The sequence below is a fragment of the Heloderma suspectum genome, chromosome 3 (genome assembly GCF_057233095.1).
Source record: "Heloderma suspectum isolate Gila_16-S chromosome 3, 16-S_ref, whole genome shotgun sequence".
NCBI lineage: Eukaryota > Metazoa > Chordata > Lepidosauria > Squamata > Helodermatidae > Heloderma > Heloderma suspectum.
The window spans coordinates 312,222,677-312,249,092 of record NC_139460.1 but is presented as its reverse complement, the minus strand read 5'-3'; the positions used below and the strand labels follow the sequence as shown (position 1 = coordinate 312,249,092).

Genomic DNA, 26,416 nt, shown 5'->3' with positions numbered 1-26,416 from the left:
AGCCGCCATCTGCATCCCCGCAGGCTGCCCAGCAGCTGGATGTCTGTGGAGCAGAGCCAGCTGGAGAGAATTTCGGGGGGAGGGACGGAGCGCCTCCCCCCCACCACAAATGTCACCCTTCACCCTTCGAAAAGGTGACTTTCGTACATCCCTACCTACTGTTAATAAAGTAATTATTACTGTCTGTATTTTCAGCATTTCATTTCCCTCTGAACTCGCTGTTTACAATCCTACACACACACACACACACACACACACAGGTTTATATACCTGTATCTTCAAGGATAACACTTCATACATCAGATGAAGTGGACTGTAGCTTGGAAAAAGCTTATGCCATAATCAGTGTATTAATTTTTAATGTGCCACAAGGCTCTTTGGGCCTGTTTCCACTAGTGATTTGCTCCGAGCTGGCTGTGTGTTGAGGTCGTTAGGGATACATGACGCCGTGGCCATCCAGTATCCACCCTGGAGCTTATCAGGGAAAAAACAGATTTCCTGAGACTGCTTAAAGACCAATTACTTTCCTTAAGTCAGGTTCTCCATGATATAGTTGCTGTATGCCCCAACCTTGATCCTTGCCCTTCCTGGCTAATAAAAGCAGCCAGAGGTAGACTGGCTTCTGAGGAGATAAGCGGAGTGGTTAATTCCTCCCTTAGTCAAGGCAGAGTTCCAACCTGCCTGAAGGAGGTGGTGGTGAGACCTCTGATAAAAAAGCCCTCCCTGAACCCCACCATATTGGATAATTATTGGCCAGTCTCCAATATTCCATTTCTGGGCAAGATATTGGAGTGTGTAGTGGCCTCCCAGCTCCAGGCATTCCTGGATGAGACAGATTATCTAGACCCATTTCAATCTGGCTTCAGACCTGATTATGGGATAGACAGCTTTGGTTGCCTTGGTGGATGACCTACGCCGGGAACTAGATGGGGGAGTGTGTCCCTGTTGGTTCTGCTGGACCTCTCAGCGGCTTTCGATACCATCAACCATGGTATCCTTCTGGGCTGCCTCGCTGGGATGCGACTTGGAGGCACTGTTTTGCAGTGGCTCCATTACTTCTTGGAGGGGCAGCCCCAGAAGGTGGTCCTGGGGGACTCAGTTTGACTCCCTTGCCATTGGCCTGTGGAGTTCCTCAGGGATCAATTTTGTCCCCCATGCTATTTAACATATACATGAAACCACTGGGAGAAGTTGTCAGAAGTTTAGGGGGTTGGTGTCACCAGTACGCTGATGACATCCAACTCTACTTTTCCTTTCCATCTAATTCCAAGGAAGCTGTTGGTGTGCTGAATTGGTGTCTGTCAGTGGTAATGGACTGGATGAGGGCAAACAAACTGATGCTTAATCCGGACAAGACAGAGGTGCTCCTGGTCAATCAAAAGATAGATCAGGGAACAGGGATTCAGTTTGTGCTGGATGGTGTTACACTTCCCCTGAAGACACAGGTTCACAGCTTGGGTGTACTTCTGGATTGAACCCTGAGCCTGGATGCCCAGGTTTCAGCGGTGGCCAGAAGTGCATTTGCATAGTTAAAGCTAGTGTGCCAGCTGCGCACATTCCTTGAGATGTCTGACTTGGCCACAGTGACACATGCGTTAGTTACATCCTGTTTGGATTACTGTAATGTGCTCTATGCAGGGCTGCCTTTGAAGAGTGTTCAGAAACTTCACCTGGTCCAACGAGCTGCTGCCAGACTGCTGACTGGGGCTGGTTACAGGGAGCATACAACTCCCCTGTTAAAACAGCTTCACTGGCTCCCAGTTAAGGATGGACAAAAGTCCCTTACCTGGTCCTGCAGCTGTTTTCGGTGGGGGGGGGAGGCGCTCCGTTTCTCCCCCTGAAATTCTTGGCGGGGAGGAGGCGCCCCGCCCCTCCCGGCTGAAATTCAGGCCGGGGGAGAGTGCCCCGTCTCCCCGGCCGCAAAATAAAAAAGTAAACAGAAAAATAAAAACATGATAGGCTACGTAACGATTTACGTAGCCTATCACGGCTAGATTTTCAGTCAGCCGTGATAGGCTAAGTAAATCTTTACGTAGCCTATCACGGCTGACTTTGAAAAAAAAAAGCGCGTACGCAAATAGCGGCGCCCATGGGCGCCGCCATTTGCGTTCCTTATTTGGGCATGGGTAGTCTACGTAAAGATTTACGTAGACTACAGTGAAAATAAGGGCAACACTATTTGCGTACGTACACACTTTTTTCTTTTTTTCTCCAAAGTCAGCCATGATAGGCTACGTAAAAATTTACGTAGCCTATCACAGGTGACTTTGAAAATCTTGCCATGATAGGCTATGTAAATCGTCACGTAGCCTATCACGTTGTTGTTTTTTTAACTTTACGGGGAAATGGCGGCGGTGGCAGCCGGTCAGAAGACCGGCCGCCGCCCCCGCCACTGCTGAAATGCCACCGAAACGCCACCGGGACCCGCCACCGAGAGGGACATTCGAGGGAGGTAAGTCCTATCCCGGGGGGGGGGTGGCGGAGGGGTGGTGGAGAATTTCCCCACCAATTTCGGGGGGCCGAATGCATTGGCATTCGGCCTCCTGGAGATTCGTGGAGAAATTCTCCGCCATCCCTACTCCCAGTCTGTTTCCAGGCACAATTCAAAGTGCTGGCCATGACCTATAAAGCCCTATACAGCTCGGGTCCAGGTTATCTGAAAGTCCATATTCTCCCCTATGAGCTCACTAGTGCCCTAAGTAGGGGTGGACGAAAGTGACTTACCTGTCGTTGAAGCTTGTTCACGGTGGGGGGGAGGCGCTTTGCTGCTCCCCCCGTGAAGTTCAGGCCGGGGGGGGAGGCTTCCCGCCTCGCCCGGCCGAAATTCAGGCCGGGGGGGAGGCTTCCCGCCTCGTCCGGCCGAAATTCAGGCCGGGGAGGAGGCTTCCTGCCTCGCCCAGCCGCGAACTCGAAAGTTTAAAAAAAAAATGCCCCCGTGATAGGCTGTGTGATGATTAACGTAGCCTATCACGGCTAGATCTGCAAAGTCAGCCGTGATAGGCTACGTCAATCGTCACGTAGCCTATCACGGGTGACTTTAAAAAAAAAAATGCGCGTACGGCTAATGGCGGCCCCCATAGGGAGCCATTTGCGTACGCACCATTATCCGTATGCGCTTTTTTTTTTTTTTTTAAGTCACCCATGATGGGCTACGTGACGATTGACGTAGCCTATCACGGCTGACTTTGCAAATCTAGCCATGATAGGCTACGTTAATCGTCACGTAGCCTATCACGGGGGCGGTTTTTTTTTCTTTTATTGCAATGGCAGCGGTGGCAGCCGGTCAAAAGATTGGCTGCCGCCCCCGCCCAGGACGAAGACCCGCCGAACCGCCGGCCGGACCCGCCGCTGGGAGGGACATTCGCCAAAGGTAAGTTCCGTCCCGGGGGGGGTGCGGGGGGTGGGGGGGTGAGGAGAATTTCTCCCCGAAACTTGTTCGGGGGGCCGAACACATTGGCGCTCGGCCCCCCGAAGTTTCGGGGAGAAATTCTCCGCCATCCCTAGCCCTGAGATCTTCAGGGGAGGCCCTTCTCGCAGTCCTGCCACAATCACAGGTTTAACTGGTTGGAACACAGGAGAGGGCCTTCTCGGTGGCTACCCCAAGGCTCTGGAACTCCCTTCCCTGGGAGTCAAGAGTGGCACCCTCCTCGGTATGTTTCCACAGGCAGGCAAAAACCTTTTCATTCCAGCAGGCTTTTGGGGATAGATGGTTTGTTCCAGTGAGAATATGATGGATTGATACCATTGTTCATATTGTTGTTGGCTTTTTGAAATTCTAAAATTTTATACAATTTTAATATTATTGATGATTTAATTATATTTTTAACTTTTGTATATTTCTATTTATAAGTTTTAACTCTAAAAGTTTTTTTAAATTTTGTAAAGCTGCCTTGAGTCCCAGTATTGGGGGAAAAAGTGGGATATAAAGAAATAATAATAATAATAATAATAATAATAATAATACTTTAGGAAGCTTGGGGCTCCTTTAGAAGCTTGTCTGCCAAATGCACACATAGGAAGTAAGTACTTCCCCTCTCCATTACGGAGAAAGGGGGAGACAGCCTGGAGTGGGGGGAAGCCTATCTCATTGGTGGAGCTGCCCCTGCCACTTACATGACATTCACTTCACCCCCCTCCCCCAGGAAGCATGTTGTGTGAAGAGACTTAAAATGAGGCAATGCACACCCTCGTGGAGCCCTGCCCGGACCAAAACTGGCTCCTAGAAAAATGTGGGTAAGCCACTCCTCCCTTCTCCTTCCATGTGGAAACATGGGCTTTGTTGCTTATAGATGAGAGAAGAAAAGCAACAGAGGGAGGGAGGAAATGAGAGAGAGAGAGAGAGAAAGAGAGAGAGAATGAAAGGGAAGTATTATCTATATTTCAGAAGCCTGAACAGCCTACTAAGCAGCTTTATCATCTGTCCCAAAGCATGTTTGAATGAATTATGCTGCAATTTGATTCACAATTACTTGAGAGTAAGTCCAATTGAGTCAATTCTACTTACTTCTGAGTAGACATGCACAGGATTGTGCTATCACCCTAAAGAAGCCAAATTGCAGCGTGGTTCTTCCAGAGACAGTGAGGCTGATTAGCAAAAAACACTGTTGTGTAAAAAAACAAAGCCTGAAAAAAATCCATTCTTTACCGTTTTCTTTAATAATCTCTTCCTTCTACAGGACTGTCTCCCTTGCACTAATAAGCATCAGCAGCCAACTAGAACATATTGCTGTGATAATGAAACTGAAAAGAAATATATATGTTGACCTAAATATACACAAGACTACCTCCTGCTGTTCTGAATAAAGAAGATATAATAAGAATTTGACGCAAACAGTTTTTAGTAGCAGCAGTGTCTTCCTGAATCAGTTTCATGCTGCATAATTCCTTGAAGGTGTTCTCTCTCTCTCTCTCTCTCTCTCTCTCTGTCCTTGACAAAGGGAACGAAAATAAGAAAAGAATGCAGATTGGAAGAAAAGAAGAGGAAGACATTTTCTTTTCTTGTTTTTTACCTAGTATGCATTGCAAAACACTTGAATTGATTCTGCCACAGATTTCTAAGCAACATAAATGAAACAGAAATATATAATGCTGCCATCTAAGTGTTACAACTAAGGCAAAGCTAGTCACAGGTTTTCCAATGGATATTTTCAGTAGTTTCCTTTCGAGTTATTTCTCAGCATTCTTCCTGAAAATATTTTTTCCCTCACTTACATGGTTTTCACTTGCCCTCTGCAATCTCAGCACCTCACCACATACAGTCCTGACATCATTTCATTCAATGTATGATTAGGGGTGGACGAAAGTCACTTACCTGTCCTTGAAGATTTCCCGCGGTGGGGGGGAGGCGCTTTGTTGCTCCCCCGCGAAATTCAGGCCGGGGAGGAGGCGCCTCACCTCGCCCAGCTGCGAACTAAACATTTTTTAAAAAATGCCCCCGTGATAGGCTACGTGACGATTAACGTAGCCTATCATGGCTAAATCTGCAAAGTCAGCCGTGATAGGCTACGTAAATCGCCACGTAGCCTATCACGGGTGACTTAAAAAAAAAAAAGCGCATATGCAAATGGCGGCCCCCATAGGGAGCCGCCATTCGCGTTCCTTATTTGGTCGCTGTAGTCTACGTAAATGTTTACGTAGACTACGGCGAAAATAAGGGCAACGCAAATAGCGAAAGACCGGCTGCCGCCCCCACCCCTGACGAAGACCCGCCGATCCGCCGGCCAGACCCGCCGCCGGGAGGGACATTCGGCAAAGGTAAGTCCCGTCCCGGGGGAGGTGCGGGGGGCGGGGGGGTGCGGAGAATTTCTCCCCGAAACTTGTTTGGGGGGCCGAACACGTTGGTGCTCGGCCCCCCGAAGTTTCGGGGAGAAATTCTCCGCCATCCCTATGTATGATGCTTGGTAGGGTGGAAACAGCCATGTCACTAATCCAGGAAAGAGAGGCCACAGTAGGGGCAGCAAAGGGAAAAAAACACACTGAACAACAACTGCTGGGCAAATCATTCATTCATTGATTCATTCATTACATTACATTACATTACATTACATTTAGGGATGTACGAAATGTACTTACCTTTCCACGGATTATGTTTATGGTATGGGGGGGAGGCGTTCCGTCCCTCTCCCTGGAATCCTCGACGGGGGGGAGGCGCTCTGTTCGTCCCCCCCAGAATCCTCGATGGCTGGCTGTGCTCCGTGGTGGCTTTGCGGAGCAGCCGGCCAGGCCCAGGCCAGAGCCGTCCGCAGCCGGATTTCTGGCCGCGGAGGGCTCTGGGTAAAAAACAAAACAAAACCACGTGCGCAAATGGCGGCGGCTATGCGTTCCTTATTTTTGGCTGTCTTAGTCTACGTAAATATTTACGTAGACTATTATGGCAAAAATAAAGGGGAATGCAAATAGTGTAGCAGGCGCTATTGGCATCCCTTTTTGATTCACCGTTTTAGCCTACGTAAATATTTACATAGGCTAAAACGGCGAATCAAAAAGGGACGCAAATAGCACCCACTACACTATTTGCATTCCCCTTATTTTCACTGTCTTAGTCTATGTAAGTATTTACTTTGACTAAGACACCAAAAAGAAGGAATGCAAATGGCGGCGGCCGTAGCTGCCGCCATTTGCCAACACATTTTTTTGTTTTTGTTTTTTACCCAGCCATGATAGGCTACATAAATCTTTACGTAGCCTATCATGTCTTGAAAAAAACAAAACAAAATACAAGTCTGCAAATGGTTGCAGCGGCAGCCGGTCAGAAGACCAGCCGGCGCCGCCGGAGCCGCCGCTGGAGCCGCAGCCGCCACCCGGAAGATCCACCCCAGGCCTCACCAAGATCCTTGGTGGAATTCTCTGCCATCCCTAATTACATTACATTACATTTCATAGGGATGGGGGAGAATTTCTCCCTGAAACTTTGGGGGGCCGAGTGCCAATGTATTCGGCCCCCCGAAGTAGTTTCGGGGAGAAATTCTCCACCCCCCCCTGCCCCCCACCCCCCGGCGGGTCCCGGGTCCCGGCGGCGGGTCCCGGCGGCGGTTCGGCAGGTGTTTGTTAGGGGCAGGGGCGGCAGCCGGTCTTTCGACCGGCTGCTGCCGCTACCATTCCAAGAAAAGTAAAAAAAAAAGAACGCCCCCGTGATAGGCTACATGAATTTTATTTCGCGGCCGGGCGAGGCGAGGCACCTCCTCCCCGGCCTGAATTTCGGCTGGGCGAGGCGGGAAGCCTCCCCCACGGCCTGAATTTCGGCTGGGCAAGGAGGGAAGCCTCCCCCCCGGCCTGAGTTTCGGCCAGGCGAGGAGGGAAGCCTCCCCCCCCAGCCTGAACTTCGGGGGGAGCAGCGAAGCACCTCCCCCCCACCGCTAAGCAAGCTGCGAGACCAGGTAAGTGACTGTCATGCACCCCTACATTCTATACCGCCCCATATTCGAAACTCTCTGGGAGGTTCAAAAAAAAAAAAACCATGAAAACACATTATACGAAATACAAAAAGAAAAGCATTTACATACAACCATATAAACGATAACACAGACAACATATATCTAAAAAACAATTTGTTAAACCATCTGCCAAGGTGATCCAAGACCTAATTTAAATAATTGGCATTGAATAGGACAGAAAAATGTGAATATTCACCCCCAATTGGTTTCTCAAGAAGAAAAATCTACTCCTTTAAGAGCACAATCCTATCCATATAGGCGGCCGCCTCCAAACTCGGAAGCGACCACCTATCCAAAGCGGGGCAGGAGAAGCACGGAGGGAATCATTCCCTCCGCGTTCCTCCCACCCTGCATTGTCGGCTAGACAGCCGATTGCGGCTGCTTAGATGCGGGAGGGCTGAGTGGGGGAGAAGGCTGCTGTATGACACATTGGATGTGTTGTACAGGAATTTCCTCCCTCCCCACCCTGGAACGCCCCCAGACACACCCCTTTTCAGCCTTCCCGTGCTCCTCTTGTGAGTGCGGAGGACGTGGCTGTTCCGTGATGCCTCCGAGGCAGCGCGGAAATGTGGGGAAGTCAGTTCTCTGGGAACCGACCTCAGATTGTGGGCTCCAAGGTCAGTCCCCAGAAAACAAGATATCCTATGGCCATCTAGCCGCTGTCTAGCAGCCATAGGATTGCTCCCTAAAACTATCATTTCTACTTTTTTTTAAAAAAAAAGATAAATGGAGAAATATTTGATGCATCTCTACTAAGGATACAAGTTTGATTCACACACACCCCTCCCCTCCCCACCCTTACAATACACTGTATTTCTGCTGGAATGAGCACTGCTAAATGTTCCTGTTTGCTCTTGTTTGGAGTACTGTGTTCACTTTTAGAAACCACATTTTAAGAGGGAGACTGAAAACCTGGAAACCATTCCAAGATGGGCAAGAAGGACTGTGAGTAAAGCACAGCCAAAACTAGGGATGGGCAGATTACTTATCCTGTTCTAGGTGGGGGCGTCCACTGGGGGGGAGTCGATCCGTCCCTCCCCCCAGAATCCTCCCCAGCCGCTTCTGCTCCATGATGAGTCCACAGAGCCACTGGCCAGGCCCGTCTACAGCTGGACATCCGTCCATTGCTGCGCTACAGCCACAAATGGCATCTGGTGTAGCAGGCACCATTTGCATCCCTGCGTTAGCCGTGATAGGCTACGTATATATTTACATAGCTTATCACAGCAAATAGCAGGGATGCAAATGGTGCCCACTATGCGATCCGGTCCTCCCCCCAGGAATCCTCGACAGCCAGCTCTGCTCCGCGGCAGCTCCGCAGAGCAGCCGGCCAGGGCCGTCCACAGCCGGATTTCCGGCCACGGACAGGCTGGTGCACATGCAAATGGCGGCCGCTGTAGCGGCCGCCATTTGCATCCAGCCAGACAGCCATGATAGGCTACGTAAGTCTTTACGTAGCCTATCATGGCTGGGCAAAAACAAAACAAAAAACAACCCAGCGTACGCAAATGGCAGCGGCTACTGCGGCCGCCATTTGCGTTCCCTATTTTTCACCGATTTATGGAATATTTATAAATATTTACGTAGGCTAGAACGGCAAAAAATAAAGGAACGCAAATAGCATCCACTACGCTATTTGCGTTACCCTTTTTTCCGCCATTTTATCTTGCATAAATATTTACATAAGATAAATTGGCGAAAAATAGGGAACGCAAATGGTGGCCGCTGTAGCCGCCGCCATTTGCATACACTGAGTTTGTTTGTTTGTTTGTTTGTTTTGCCCAGCCGTGATAGGCTATGTAAATTCTTATGTAGCCTATCACGGCTGGAAGGACGGCAATGGCAGCGGCAGCAGCCCAGCCGCGGCCAGCCAGGAGACCAGCCACCGGAGCTGCCGGAGCCGCCGCCGCTGGAACCACCGCCACCACCGAATCCGTCGCATCCACCCCAGGTAAGTGCCATCCCGGGGGGATTCTGCGGGGGGGGTGGGGGGCAGGAGGCCGTGCTGCCATGGATTCCTCAATCCACTGGAACTCACTGGAATCCGTGGCAGAATTCTCTGTCATCACTACATGATAGGCTAAGTAAATACTTATGTAGCCTATCACGGCTAATGCAGGGAGGCAAATGGTGGCCACAGACCAGGGCAGCAGATGGACCAGACTGGCTGACACCAGGTAGGGTCCATCCCGGGAAAATTTCGCGGGGTGGCAGGGGGGACTGCTCCATTCCGCCATGGACTCCAGGGGACGGATTCTAAAGAATCTGGCCTCACTGGAGTCTGTGGCAGAATTCTCTAACATCCCTAGCCAAAACCCACCCTCCAATTTTTTTGTTGTCCCTTTTGCACCCTGACTGACCAGGAGCTACAACTTTGATCTGAAGAAGTCTCACTCTTTCTCACAAGATGAATCTTGTGAAACCCCCTTCCCCCTTTTCTCTCTTTTGTTACTGAAGAGGCACCTCAAGATTCATTGAACCCCAAACCGTGCAGATATGGCTTGGTAACACTCCTCCTTTATTAACCTCTCCCCTGCGAGTCCAGTAGCTTGCTAGACCCCCATCCTTCATTATTCCCCAACCCCATTTCCTGAAGAATCCAGTGAGCTTTTCCCTGCTCCCTTTCCTATCTCTTCAGTCTTCACCAGGTTTGTGTGTCTCCAGGGGTACAATAAGTAACTTGCCTGTGGCTCTCTTTGCTCACAAGCTCAGCTACCAGCCTCCTTCCCATCTCCTGCCATTCCTCACACCCATCTCTCCCCTCCTTCTCCCCAATGCTGGGACTGCTTCTCTCCTCACCACTGGGGATGTACAAAAGGTACTTACCTTTCTGCGGATTATGCTGATGCTGGGGGGGAGGGGTTCCATCCCTCCCCCCGGAATCCTGGCCAGCTGGCTCCGCTCCGCAGGGATTCTGCAGAGCCGCCAGCCGGCTCCGCCAGCAGGGATGCAAATGGTGCTGTTTGCGTCCCTGCAGTCAGCCGTGATAGGCTACGTAAATGTTTACGTAGCTTATCACGGCTGATTTAAAAACAAACAAACGCGCGTACGCAAATGGCGGCGGCCATGGGCGCCGCCATTTGCGTTCCTTATTTTGGCACTTCTTAGTCTACATAAACATTTACGTAGACTAAGACAGCGAAAATAAGGGGAACGCAAATAGCGTAGTTGCTACGCTATTTGCGTTCCCCTTATTTTTGCCGTCTTAGTCTACATAAATGTTTACGTAGACTAAGACGTGCCAAAATAAGGAACGCTAATGGCGGCACCCATGGCCACCGCCATTTGCGTATGCGCATTGTTGTTGCTGTTTTTAATCAGCCGTCATAGGCTACGTAAACATTTACATAGCCTATCACGGTGTTTTTTTAAATCTAGCCATGATAGGCTACATAAATCTTTTAGGGATGTCAGAGAATTTCTCCACGAATCTCGGGGAGGCCGAATGCCAGCGCATTCGGGCCCCTGAAATTGGTGGAGAAACGGTCTGCCCCCCGCCCCCCCGGGACAGAACTTACCTTATCCGAATGTCCCTGGCGGCGGCAGCTCCGGCGGTGGTGCAGCGGCGGTGCGGCGGCGGCTGCAGCAGCCGGTCTTCCGACCAGCTGCTGCCGCTGCCATTTCCAAGTTAAAAAAAACTAAACAAAACAAATGTGATAGGCTACGTAAAGATTTACGTAGCCTATCACAGCTAGATTTTTAAGAAACACCGTGATAGGCTACGGAAATGTTTACGTAGCCTATCACGACTGAGTGGGAAAAAAAAACTGCGCATACGCAAATGGCGGTGCCCATGGGCTTATTTTGGCACATGTAGTCTATGTAAAACAGTTCCTTATTTTCGCACGTGTAGTCTACGTAAACATTTACGTAGCCTATCATGGCTGACTGCAGGGACGCAAACAGCGGCGGCTACAGCTGCCGCCATTTGCGTCCCGACAGAACAGGAGGATTCGCGGCCGGAGGGATGGGGCACCTCCCCCCTGGCCAGAATTTTGGCAGGGAGGGATGGGGAGCCTCCCCCCCCGGCCAGAATTTCAGCGGGGAGGGATGAGGTACCTCCCCCCTGGCCAGAATTTCGGGGGGAGGGATGGAGCGCCTCCCCCCCACCGCGAATCAAGCTTCAGGTTCAGGTAAGGGACTTTCGTACATCCCAAAAATCTTTACATAGCCTATCACTATTTTTTTTAACCTGGAAATGGCAGTGGCGGCAGCCAGTCGGAAGACTGGCCGCCGCCGCCACCGCCCTGCCGCCGGAGCCGCCACCAGAGCCGCTGCCGCTGCCAGGAAGATCCACCTAAGGTAAGTCCCGTCCCAGGGGGGCGGGGGGTGGGGGGTCGTTCCACCACCGATTTCAGGGGGCCGAATGTGCTGGCATTTGGCCTCCCCAAGATCCATGGTGGAACTTTCGTACATCCCTACTCACCACACCTGCTAGTCAATTGCACCAAGACATTTCTTTAATGTGTTTGTCTTAATTCTTACAATGTGTCTGAATTAATAATTAGAACCATTAGTTTGAATGAATGAGATTTAACTCTTTATTTCTTATTACATTTTTATCCCACCTTTCTTCCACTGTGGAACTCAAGGTGGCTACATGTGTTTCCCAGGTGGTCTCCCCTCCAAGGACTGACCAGACCCAGACCTGCTTAGCTTCAGCAATGTGGCTGCCTCATCATGTGCCTTCAGACCATGTCTTGGGACCAATGCTTATTGCTTTTGTCTGATGTTTGGAGTATTGTATCCACTTACCTCATCTTCTTAGTAGGATACATTATCTGGACTTATGAATAAAAGCCCTGTCATCCTGGGTAAGATTAGTGGTTTATCTTGCTCAGTATTCTATCTTCTGACAGTGGCCAGCTGGCATCCTTCCACCCTATCAAGAATCTTAGAAGATGGGCACAGTGACAATATCTGCAATCTCTTTTTGCCAGTTCACAGCATCATTTCAGGTAGCAAGAGGTAGGGATGTACAGACTGTGTAAAATCCGCTCCATCTGTCTTTCACAGATCGTCAGATGCCTTTTGTTCCATTGTCTGCCCATAGATGGATGCAATTTTTTTTTTATTCATTGTGCGGAAAAATATGCAAATAATTACCTAAGTATTTATGTAAGTATTTATATAATTTACATTACTACATAACATTTAGTGTATTGTCCCCCATTCCATTCAGTTTTCTCAGCAGAAACTTATGTATTTTCCTACTAATTTATATGCATAAATTCCTGGAAAGTTAAAAAAAAAAATTCATCCAGAAATCCACAGACTCTGTGTGCCCTGAAGTGGTCACGCCACAGTGTATTCCACAGGACCGATTCTCAGAAATCTGAGTTCATTGTTGTCCATCTCGAATTTCTCCAGCATCCCTACCGAGAGGTGCTCTGCCTTTAAATATGAGGGTTTCTGTTCTGTCTATCATTGCTTGTCTCCACTGAAAGACCTGCCTTGCATGGATGTATCTGATCTTTCATAAAAATCACCTGAACTGGCAAACATCACAGCCACCTGTGTGGGGACTGAGTTCTCTAAGCTGTTATGAGTACTACTTTTTGATTGTCTTTAATTTGCTGCAGTTAAGTGGCTCTTCCCAAATTCTGGGTTAAGCAACGATGACTTTAATCTCCAGATACCCTCAACCCTTAAGGGACTAAGCTTGGGGATACTCAGTGTTCAGTGTTGAAAGATCCCACTTAGGCATACATCCCAGTGAAAAAGGACACTTGCTAACACAGGACAGGTATCCCTTCCTCTCCTTTAGCTATATTAGCTGTGAAATATTTTACTCATGTCATGGCTACCCCAATTACACTCTAGCAAACAAGCCAGCTTGAGTACGTAGATGCTCAAGGACAGAAGCACAATTTACAAGTGTTAAAAATCCACTGGTGCCCATTCTAAGAGCAATTTGTTACGCAGAGAAATGTTATTGCATTCAATCCAAGTCTGTTGAATAAATATCCATCCGGCATAACATGACTTTGAATAAAATCTGGTTACATGCAGCATACAAAATGAAAGATCAGCCGAATAATTCAGCAATCAGCAGTACGCATCTTCCAAGAGCCCCCTTTTTTTGTTATCTCCAATTGTATTTATTTAACAACTTAAAATAAAGAGTTGAGATTATTCATCCTGATCCAAATTGGAGAAGGTTGCATAAAGGACTGAAAATGTAAGATAATAAAAGTGTTACTGTTTCCCCTTGAGTAAAATAACATTTGTAATTTCCCCTCCTTTTCCTCCTTAGGAGTACTGTCTAAAGATGTTTAAAATAATACTAGCAAGCACTTCCAAAGGACAGGCCCTACCAGTTTCAGCCACTGTGTTTATTCAAGGGATAAATCATGCTTCTTCCTGTCACTTCAAGTCAGCAAAGTCCAGCATACTATGATAATATGACTGCTACTGCTCTTACATCAATACTAGTCATTTCCTGAGGTTAATATAGCCATAGGTTTGCTAACTTTTTTTTAAAGACACTAACAATGCATCTGTCTAGATTGCTAAATAACTCCACTGACATTCTGGGATCCAAACCTTGAATTTCAAAAGTTCAGCCACGAGGGAAATAAATTTGAATAGATCTATGTTGTGATTTAATGGACATGACAATTTGTCCAGGGTGTGCATGTGTGTGATCTTCTGTAGTGCCCACTGGCATGGTGAGAATTGTACCATCATTTGCATATGATCAAAATCTAGGGGGAAACCAAGATTCCTGGCCACAATTAGGGATGGATGGGTACCCCCCATCCAGGTTCTCCGGGTGCCTGTCCAACCCCTGCCCCACGCACCCCCAGACCTGTGCTTGAGCCCCATGGCCACTCACCAAGCACTTACCTGGGCCCCATCCTCCTCTTCCATGATCACTATGTTTTGAAAGAACATGGCAATCACAATACCGCACACATAGACTTATACACAAAATGGCGCCATGAATCTCCCATGTTCACAAGATTCATGGTGCAATTCTGTGTATATGCCTATGTGCACAGTACTGCGATAGCCATGTTTTTGAAAACATGGTGATCGTGGAAGAGGAAGATGGGGCAGAGGTGAGTGCAGGGAGCTCAGTGAGCAAGGGGGGAGGGGGTTGAGCAGGTGCAGGGGCTTGGCGGGAGCAGCTCAGGGGTGCGGGCAGTTTACCAGATTCCAGGACCAAGATGGAAGCCTGTGCCATCCCTAACCACAATCCCAATAGGTTCAGCAGCATGAAAAAGGATGGCAGAGGATGGGTTGGACTGTGTAGTATGCAGATATCTGTGACTTTGTGTACTCGGTGGAGGCTGGTGGCTCTCTGATGCCAGTGGGGTGGTGAATCTGCTCTGGGTTTCAGTCAGAACCACTCTGAACTCAAAAGGAGCTATCCAAGGTACTCCGTACCTTGGATAGCTCCTTTAGAGTTCTGACTGGTTCTGACTGAAACCCAGAGCAGATTCACCACCCCACTGGCATGGCAGCCACCAGCCTCAATTGTGTGAATTAGGAATGGATGAATTGGTCTCTACAAACTGGCTGCCAATCAGTGTAGATGATACTGAGCTAGATGGAACAAAGATCTGATTCAGTAACAGGCCACTTCCTAAGTTCAATCAGGGTTGCGTTCATAGATTGCACGGGGTGTGTTCATGTGTGCAGGATCTAGTCTTACTATGGGATATAAACACAACCTTTCATGCAGGAAATGGTTGTCATTAGAAAGTGTGTCTCATTGCTTTCCTGTCCACCAATCCCCAGATACCTGCCACTAAGCTTTATTTTCGAGCGTATAACAGACCTTGTTGATTTAATCTGGCATTTTCCATAGCTTTGGCTAATTCATTAGTTTCAGTCGCTTCATTTCAAGGGAAGGGGAATTATTTTCATGACACTAATGCCAGAAAGATAAGCTTTCTCAGTTCCGTTAACTTTGCAATTTTGTTTAATGAAATCTCCTATGGCCCCTATGTCTCCCATGTGTCCAAGATCAGTTTCATTACGGGGTTTGCTCTTTTTTTTCTTTTTTTTCTTTTGGTCTGATCTCATATTGGCAAGGTTTGTAAAATTGTCCCAAGAACTTGTATAAATGCACGAAAAACTCAGACCACTTGAGTCATATATTCAGAGGGTGGTAGTGGGGGGAGGGTATACTTAACTGGGACACTGATATCCAGGGAGGCCCAACTGAGGCTCAACCCCACTGCGATGAAGAAAAACATAGTAGATGCATTATACATTATGCTTAAGGATATTTATTGACACCTATTTCCCTGTATCTATGCACCTATTATCCAGAACTTGTGGGATTTGATGGAGCCAATCAGAAGCAGTGTTTGAGTAGAATAAGCAGTATTTTGAATAATTAATTATTCTGGTCCTTCTACCTGGCTCATGTAGAAAAATGGTAGGAATATCAGAGGAATCTGGTTCAGGGGCGGAGCTCGAGGAGCTTTCATTGGTTCCCCGCCCCTTGGATTTTGTTCCATCTTCCACCAGCTGGACAGACTATGCCTACAGCAGGTTGGGCCAGCTGGTAGATTTTCCACTTCGTTTTGTTTTTAAATACAGAAATAGACATTTGCATAAACTGCAGCAGCAATTTGCTAAATCTGTACAAACTTTAGCCACAATTTGTATAATTTCCGCAAATTGTGGCTGCAATTTGTGCAAATGTCTATTTGGTAATCTTTTTTAAAAAGTAAAAAGTCCTGGGTATTCAGGGAAAACATGGCTCAGGTCACAAACACAAGCTAAGCTGGGCACACCACGGAACCCAGCGACCCCCAAGAGGGCTGGATTTCCGAGCGATGGACATCCTAAGCAATGATAGATATGCTTCAATAAACATTCACACAAACGTGGGAATTCGTGGACTCCTTATATAAAAAACAAGAAAGATATCAAAAGTGGGATAATTTTCCTGAGAATGGGACACCATTTCTTGAATTTTGTAGAAATGATGTACTGATGTCTAGTTTGCATCCTTGCTTTAAGATAAATTGAAATGTACGATCTTATATAATTATTATATCTTGTCCATATAATTTCAGCTCATCTATATTGTTTTACTTCCGTATATATATATATATATATATATATATATATATATAATTTCTGTTGTTTGTTTTTTGTGTAAATACCCCCTAAGTGTTGATTACACACATGCACACAGTCTAATAAGGTCGAGTTGTCTTATAGAAACAGAATCCATAGAAATAGAACACAAAATGAAAATCAGACATCCATAATTCTACTGTGACCCCAATAAGGGGAAGAGACATTGCTTGGCATTAAGGCACACTATCCACATGCACAAAATCCCATGTTATATCTCTGCCATTTCCAGCTTAAAGGGTTTTGTGGTCTGATTAAGTAGAAGGCAGCTTCATATATCCCAGTATTTTGGTGTCCTCCAGCCCACATGTAGATGGACCAAATTGCATGGATCCACATGATGATAGACCAGACCATCCATAAATGGTCAGGTTTCAAGCTGGAAGCCATAGGAGTAAGACTGGTCCTCTTGAATATTCCATTGAGCAATGCTGGTCTAAATATTGTTGATGGCAGGGATGAACCGATTCACCTCAGTCTGTCCTTGCTACGCACTCACCGAAATGCCCCCACTGCCCACCCTTGCCCACTGCTGCACAAACCACTGGATGGCCTGGCGAGTGCCTGGCAAGCACCCAGTGGCTGCCTGTCCCCTTAGCGAGCCACCATTTTGTGTAAAAATGGTGGCTCGGGTTTTTCCGTTAAAGTAATATTGTGTAAATGGTGGCCAGAAAGGGGCCATTTATGCAACGTTATAGACGTGCAGAGACCATTTATGCCTGTAATGTTGTTTAAATGGCCCCTTTACAGCCACCACTTATGCAATATTACTGTTATGGAAAAATCTGAGCTTCCAGATTTACAAAAAATGGCAGCTTGGTGAGGGGACAGGCAGCAGCCAGGCACTCATGGACTGTGCAGCACTTGGCAAATGGGCCAGTAAGTGTGCGGTGGCTTTGCGAGAGCGATCTGGGAAGCCAAGCAGGGGGGAATCCACCAGACTCCCCTCCGCTATCGGACTCCCACGACATCCCTAGTTGATTGTGACTGTAATGTTTGTGGCAGATGTAAGCCTTGATTGAAACCAGGATTTCAGAATGCTCCAAGTCAATCACAGTCTAGTCCACCCCTGGACTTACACTGGACTATCAGGGCAATGGCGATTTTGGAATGAAGAATGGCAGTCTGCCTGTGGCTGACTGTCTGAAAGCATGGAACTATAGAACTCAACTCTATATCTATTAAGCATAGTCTGAGTCCAATTTCAAGGAGTTCCAGAGCTCTGAACACAACAGTGACCAGCCAGGCAGCTGTATTGCTTCCCAGGGCCTGGCCATCTGTATTTGCCATTGCTGAGAAGGACTGTTCTTCCCTCCCCTCACCCAAATACACAGATCAAGGTCAGTCATTTCTAACACACAGCCTTCAAGAACTGGCTGATAAATCAACTTGAGCAAATTATTCGGCATTAAATTATCCAGCTTCCTAGCGGCTGCAAGAAGAGAGGTGAGTCAGACTGAACTGCTGCCAATGTGAACTGTGACAATAAATAAGCAAGATGGCCAGTTTTCAAAATGGGAAAATTACACAGCCTACAAGAACCATGGAGTTCAATGCCCCGTTCCTCCCCCACCCTCCCTATTTGTGGCTGTACTGCATGGAAGAATAAAATCGTGCAGCTTGTCCCTCAAATTGTGTTTATCATTAATTGAAAACGTTGTACTCAGATGTGTAAGCCATTTATGCTTCTATTAACTAAGTTAAAAACAAAGCTTAATTTACCAAACATATACAGACATACAACAACAAAATATCAAGACTAATAAAATTTGGACCATGGCATAAATTACCTTGGAGGCTCTTCTGAACTTCTAATGCAATATCCAGGGTATTAAAGGGCAAAACGGGGTTGTTGGCAATTTGCAAAATAACTTCTCCTGTGAGCTGGAAAGAAAAAGAAAATCAAAAGTGATCAAATGAGTTCTAACACATTTTATTTAATTCAATAGAGGGAGCACCATAGTGTGAACAAATACTACCCTTGTAGTCCACATCAGAGCTGTGCACAGATGTCCTCTTGAAATTCTCCACCCTATTTGTAGGCAGGGAATTTTCACCAAATTTCCCCAGTGGGAGGAGAAATTCTCACAAAAGTTTCTTAGAATTAGAGCTCATAATTAGCAGTGGCTGTAACACAGCTCCTTTTTCCTCAGGGTTTTTGGATTTTTGTGCTGCCACTGCAAGTGGCAACATAATCAAATGTCTTGGCAACCTGGCCACCATTTTACATCCTTCACTATGCCCTCTACCTAGTGTCATTCCAAGGCATTCTGTGTGTGGGTGTGGCGGGGAGTAGGGATGCTGGAGAAATTTGAGATGGACTAAAATGAGCTCGGTTTTCTAAGAATCCAACCTGGGGAATCTGCTGCAGAGTGCCATCCTCAGGCCGTGTGGAGTCTGTGAACCTCTGGATTATTTTTTTTTTGCTTTCCCGAAATTTATGTATATAAATTAGAAGGAAAATATGTACATTTCTGCTGAGGAAAGGTTGAATTAGGGATGGTGTGGGTGCCCGATTCAGTCCAGGAATCTGGCAGAACCATCCCTGCCCACACCTACAAGCCCCACTTGCTGAGCCCCTGCCCCAGCTCTCCCCTTGCCCACTGGTGGCCTCATCAAGCTTCATGGTTGCCATTTTTTGAGAAATAAAATGGCGATCGCAAAAATGTGCATATTTGCACACATGCAAAAATCCGCATTTTGCGAATGTGCATATTCACATATGTGCAAAAATGCATATTTTTTTAAAAATGTGCATTTTGTGCACACACACATATGCACCTTCACAAAATGTGCATTTCACACATCAGAATATGCACATTCACAAAATGTGCATTTTTGTACATACAAAGGCATGCACATTTTTGCAATCACCATTTTATTTTTATAAAAAAATGGTGACCATGGAGCTCGATGAGGCCGCTGGGGTGAGTGTGGGCTGCTCACCGAGCATGGGAGTAGCTTAAGTGTGGTCCAGGGGACTGGCAAGCAGGGGCAGGGGATGGGTGGCGTCTGGAGAACCTGGAAGGTGGTGAGTTCACACATTGCTACGTTGGATGGAATGGAGACAATACGCTAATTATTACATACTGAGGTAAATTATGTAAATACTTACATAAATACTTATGTAATTATTTGCACATTTTTCTGCATGATGAAAAAAAAATTGCATCTGTCTGTGGGCAGTCAACAGAACAAAATGCACCTGACAATCCACAAAACACAGATGGAGCAGACTTTACACAGTCTGTACATCCCTAGGGGGGGTGGCCACCACTAGGGATGGACAGACTCCTCTCCATCTGGTTTCACTGGGCACTCACCAAGTTGCCACCACCTGCCCCTGCTCTCTGCGTGAGCTGCTGGAGCGCCCGACAACCTCCCAGCAAGCACTGCTGGGCAACCCATTCTATTAGTGAGCTGCCATTTTGTGTAAAAATGGCAGCTCAGGGTTTTCTGAATATGTAATATTATGTAAATGGCAGCTTTAAAGGAGCCATTTACAGAACATTACAGGCATAAATGGACCATTCACACATGTAATGTTGCATAAATGCCCCTTCACAGCTGCCATTTATGTAACATTACATATCCATGAAACCTCGAGTTGCCAATTTTATGCAAAAATCCTCAGCAAACAGGATCAGAGAGGCTGATGGGGGGTGGGGAGTCCATTGCACTCCACCCCCTTCTTAGACTCCCACAATATCCCTAGCCATTACAAAAATGGTGGAGGAAATTTGGTGGTAGGGATGTCAGAGAATTTCGCCACAAATCTCAGGGAGGCCGAATGCCAGCGCATTCGGCCCCCCAAAATTGGTGGCAAAATGGTCTGCCCCCCCGCCCCCCTGCGGGACAGTACTTACCTTTGGCAAATCTCCCTGGCAGCGGCGGCTCCGGCGGCAGTTCGGCGGTGGCGGCGGCAGCAGCCGGTCTTCCGACTGGCTGCCGCTGCTGCCATTTACAGTAAACAAAAAAGTGATAGGCTACGTAAAGATTTACGTAGCCTATCACATCTAGATTTTCAAAAAATACCGTGATAGGTTACGTAAATGTTTACGTAGCCTATGGGGTGCACGAAAAGTCACTCACCTGGTCTTGCAGCTTGCTTCGTGGCGAGGGGGAGGCACTTCGCTGCTCCCCCCAAAGTTCAGGCTCGGGGGGAGGCTTCCCTCCTCACCCGGCCGAAATTCAGGCTGGGGAGAAGCGCCCTGTCTCCCCGGCCGCGAACTTCAAAAGAAAAGTAAAAAAAAAAAAGCCCCAAGATAGGCTACGTGACGATTAACATAGCCTATCACAGCTAGATCTGCAAAGTCAGCCATGATAGGCTACATTAATCGTCACGTAGCCTATCACGGGTGACTTAAAAAAAAAAAAAGTGCGTACGCAAATGGCGGCCCCCATGGGGAGCCGCCATTCGCGTTCCTTATTTGGTAGCTGTAGTCTACGTAAAGATTTACGTAGACTACGGCGAAAATAAGGGCAACGCTATTTGTGTTGTCCTTATTTTCGCCGTAGTCTACGTAAATCTTTACGTAGACTACAGGGACCAAATAAACGCAAATGGCGGCTCCCTATGGGGGCCGCCATTAGCCGTACACGCTTTTTTTGTTTGTTTTTTAAGTCACCCGTGATAGGCTACGTGACGATTAACGTAGCCTATCACGGCTGACTTTGCAAATCTAGCTGTGATAGGCTACGTTAATTGTCACGTCGCCTATAACAGGGGCGTTTTTTTTTTTTTACTTTGCTTGTAATGGCGGTGGCGGCAGCCAGTCAAAAGACTGGCTGCCGCCCCCACCCCTGATGAAGACCTGCCGAACCACTGCCGGGACCCGCCACCGGGAGGGACATTCGTGAAAGGTAAGTCCCATCCGGGGGGGGCGGGGGGCGGGGGGGTGGAGAAGTTGTCCCCGAACAACCTTTGGAGGACCGAATGTGTTGGCACTCGGCCCCCCGAAGTTTCGGGGAGAAATTCTAGCATCTACGCTATTTGCATCTACGCTATTTGCGTTCCCCTTATTTTCGTCGTCTTAGTCTACGTAAATGTTTACGTAGACTACACGTGCCAAAATAAGGAACACAAATGGCGGCGCCCATAGGTGCCACCATTTGCGTACACGCGGTTTTGTTTTGTTTTTCACTCAGCCGTGATAGGCTACATAAACATTTACATAGCCTATCACGGCTGACTGCAGGGATGCAAACGGCAGTGGCTACAGCCGCCACCATTTGCGTTCCCGGCCGGCCGGGATTCGCGGCGGGAGGGACGGGGCGCCTCCCCCCATCCAGAATTTCAGGGGGAGGGACAGAGTGCCTCCCCCCCACCGCGAAGCAAATTTCGTCAAAGGTAAGTGACTTTCGTACATCCCTATTTGGTGGTGACCAAGAGGGCAGTGTGTGCTTTTTCTTTCTGTTCTACATCTCTCTATTCACTTTGTAGCCTCCCAGGCTGTCTGCGCTTTCTGATCCAAAAAAGCCCCATGGAGGGAAATACCTCATGATGTTTTCCCCAGGGCTATAATTGAAGTGTGGGAAGCCAAGGAGGTTACAGGCTGCTCGATAGATGATTGTACAATGAAAGACAGGACACTCACACATGGTCTTTGATCACCTCATAAGTAAGATACTCCCAAGAACACTGAACCCAACCTATGACAATTTCTCCAAAATTTTCTTCTTTGAATTTCTTTTTGAAAGCAATTTCTCTTCTATAAATTTGAATGAGAATATTCAAAAGAAATTGGAAGACAGTTTTCGCACAGCAGTAGTCCATATCACAGCAGAACACTCAGGTTCAAAGGAATCATTGGACAAAGTGATCATTTTGTTTAAAACTGCACCCTTCAAGTTGGCCAGATCTACTATCCACCATTAATCCTAGTCTTGGAATGTTTTCACTTTTGCATTATTTTTTACCTTTACCATTACTAACTTCATCAGGTTTCTCATGTGAACTGACTAAAGAATTGTACTTGATTCATGTTCTGGATTTTCACTTATTAATCAATTATTATTTTTAAATGCATATTACCCAAAGGTACTGAAGCATAAGACACTTTACTATTTAATAAACAAAAACTACCTCTCAATGTTGGAAGGAAATGCTAGAAATATTTTATTTTCATCCCCAGAACCAATACACCAGAACCAAAATGATAGAAAGTGTGCATTACCTTGTAGCCTTATTGATTAACAGTTGGCCTCACTGGTTAAAATTGGCTTCTACAAATTCATCAACCAAATACATTTGATTAATCTACCATTTAAGCTGATTAAAGCTTGAAGCCTGCTATCTGTTTTCTTTTCTCTCTCATTCTCTCTCTGTGGCCAAATTTTGCCTCTCTTTTCCAAAAGATGGTCTGCAGGTATGACCCAACTTTGGTATGGTCAATCCCATCCAGCTGTATGTAGGTGATAAATTAATTTGGGTTGCATTTTAATATGAATGTATCAAATTCACACTTCCCAAAACCTGTGCATGAACCAGAACACAGTTATACAGAGATATTCACACTTTCCAGAATTTTGCCACACAGTTTGCAAATAAATGGTGTGCACAAGCATACATGTAAGAGGAAAAAAGTGTACACAAAAATGTGTACATTAGGGGAAAGAGTGCAAAAAATGCTATATATTTGGGTAAATCACTTATATTTGGAGAAACATGCACAAAAATATGTATCAATTTTTGTACTGAGTTTTTTTTGGGGGGAAGGGGAATTCCAAAGTAATGGCATGGAACAAACTTAATGTTGGAAAAATGAGAAACTGAATGAAATCAGATTTAACAGATTGGTCCATCCCTAGTTGTAAAGATGCATCGCAGCACTTGAAAACTACTGATTTAAAGTCTGTGCCACTTTATTATATGTAGCCTGGTTATCCACATTCTAGAAACATCCACCCTGGACTAATGGAATGGGTTGTGCATGGAGCTGCCTTTCAAAACATCTCAGAAAAACAATGACTAACATGGGTTATGTGGAACACATCTCACCAGTTTTAAAGGTTACACTGGTTTACTCTACATTTCTGGGCAAAATCCAAAGTGCTGGTGTCAACCTATAAAGCCCTATATAGCTTTAGACCACCAACTCCTGTATAATAAATAAACCTGCCCATTTTTATGAGCGTCTGGGGTTTAAGCAAACTGCTCATTATGGAGTTTATGTATTTTGTGCTGTGTTGTTATACTTGCTGCTGCTATAGTGTTTCATTTTCAACTTTTAATGCTCTGTTGTATTGTTGTTGTTGTGTGCTGTATGTGTGTGTAATACATTTTACTCCATTTCCCTGAGAGATGTTTTAAGGCATCTTACAAAAACCATGCACGCGTGCACACACACACACACACACACACCTATTCCAGGGAAAGAATGAAAAGGGCAAGAGGAGTTTCAAGCTCTTTTGATTCAAATATAATAAAGAAAATCCTGTGGAACACTCAGTTTGGTAATAACTCCATACAAACTGACATTAGAAGAAAATATTATTAACCAGAACAGAGGCAGCTGAAATGATATCAAACACCAAGGTTTTCTGGAGAGAGGAGATATAAAGAATCTCAGCAGGATTTCATAAAAGCCCCAAAAGAAGTTTGGGGCAAGACACTCCCACAGTACAGCGAGACGAAGAACATATCGCAGATCAGCTTGATATCCACATCCAAGCAAGGGCAACTTCTGACGGTGTTATGATGTATACCTAAAAGGCCGGGGGTGGGGGGATATCACAGTAGATATTGAGAAAAAGAACTGTCATCTTCTGTGACAGAAGAACAAGGAGGTAAAGGAATGTTCTGCAGAAGAACAAAGTTAGTGTTATCTGGAAGGAAACTGGAAAGTTAGAGAGGCATTTTAAAAGATAGGACAAGAAAAATCAAAGCTGTAGTCCAGCGCAACAAACAGTGGCATAGCTAGTTAGATTCAAAATTAGTGAAAAGATTCCCCACACAATGTGGTCAGAATACTGGTTATTCCTCTTAATATCGCTGTTATCATTCCAAGTTTATAAATATAATATCAGAATAATTAAATGCTCTACCTGCAATTTACACACACACACAGTGAATCTACACATACCAGTTATACCGTCATCATACTGTTATCATAACTATTGGTGCCGAATGCCGATTGGTGTCACATATACCAATAGTAATGGTAAGGGTATGAAAACAGTGTAACTGCTATGTGTAGATTCAGCCACACACGCTCAGCATGGTTAGAGGCAACAACACTGATCATAAATTATGTAGTTGAGTATAGGGATGGACAACTCTCTCAGTTTTGCCTTCTCCTGCATTAGAATTTTTAAAATCTCAAGCTATTCCTCTCTCAGATATGAAGAACGTCATGAATATTGGTAAATTGGTATCAAAAAGAAACTGAAGTTAAATTCTCACCCATCAGCACCATCCAAACTCAACAGGTATAGCTATTTTCAGCATGGAGTGCCCATGATATACCTGCCTACCATATTTAGCTGCTAAAGATGAGGAACCTGTCAGAAAAAAAATAAATAGGTGGCAACCACAATTCCATGCTAACATGGTTGAGTACACAACGATTCAAACCTGGACATTTAAGAGCTAAGCTGGGCCTCAATGGACAAATCTACCAGTTTGGGTTTCTCATACATTTGAATTTTTTAAACCTCAAGGTCTTTTTGTCCCAAATATAGAGCACATCATTGCAAATTACAGTACATTCATATCAAAACCAAACTGAAACAGAATTCTCACCTAAGTGAGTAATAAGAACTAAGGGAATACCTGGGCAGAGTTCCCTGCCCATGTTTTCTATCTGCTAATTAATAGTTACTAAACACTGACAGAGCTCCAGCTCCATAGCTCAGTAGGAATGTATATATTTTGTGAATGCAGAAAGCCTCAGGTTCAGCTAGCAGCATCTCTAGTAAAATGATATCAGGGCTAGGGATGGCGGAGAATTTCTCCCCGAATCTTCGGGAGGCCGAGCGCCGACACATTCGGCCCCCCGAAGTTGGTTGGGAAATTCTCCGCCGGACCCCCGCCACCCCGGGACGGGAATTACCTTCGGCGAATGTCCCTCTCGGCGGCGGTTCGGCGGCGGTTCGGCAGCGGTTCGGTGCAGGCGGGGACAGCGGCCGGTCTCCCGACCGGCTGCCGCCACCGCCATTGCAAAAAAAAAAAAACTAAAGTAAAAAAAAAAAAAACCCACCCGTGATAGGCTACGTAACGATTTACATAGACTATCACGGCTAGATTTCCAAAGTCAGCTGTGATAGGCTACGTAAATCGTCACGTAGCCTATCACGGCTGACTTTGAAAAAAAAAAAAAAAGGTGTACGCAAATGGTGGCGCCCATGGGGTGCCGCCATTTGCGTTCCTTATTTTGGCACGTCTACTCTACGTAAAGATTTACGTAGACTATGGCGAAAATAAGGGAACGCTATTGGCGTTGCCCTTATTTTCGCCGTAGTCTACGTAAATCTTTACGTAGACTAGACATGCCAAAATAAGGAATGCAAATGGTGGCGCCCCATGGGCGCCGCCATTTGCATACGCACTTTTTTTCCCCCAAAGTCACCCGTGATAGGCTACGTGACGATTTACCTAGCCTGTCACGGCTGACTTTGGAAATCTAGCCATGATAGGCTACGTAAATCGTCACGTAGCCTATCATGGGGTCTTTTTGTTTTTTTTTTTACTTTTTGTTTCACGGCTGGGGAGACGGGGCACTTCTCCCCAGCCTGAATTTTGGCCGGGCGAGGCGGGACGCCTCCCCCCCCTCGCCTGAACTTCGGGGGGAGAAGCGAAGCGCCTCCCCCCCACCACGAAGCCAAGCTGCGAAAAGGTAAGTGACTTTCGTACATCCCTAATCAGGGCGCAGAACTGGGAA

The 26,416-nt window shown here is 46.5% G+C and overlaps 1 protein-coding gene across 2 annotated transcripts in view; it reads right to left on the bottom strand.

The window, feature by feature from the left end:
- NAALADL2 (N-acetylated alpha-linked acidic dipeptidase like 2) overlaps nt 1-26,416 on the bottom strand; it is a 1,211,675-nt gene that overhangs the window by 63,127 nt on the left and 1,122,132 nt on the right. For both annotated transcript variants that reach the window (XM_084847509.1, XM_084847508.1), the window contains exon 12: nt 18,326-18,419. In XM_084847509.1, the coding sequence (XP_084703635.1) occupies nt 18,326-18,419 (94 nt within the window). The remainder of the gene's footprint in view (nt 1-18,325; nt 18,420-26,416) is intronic.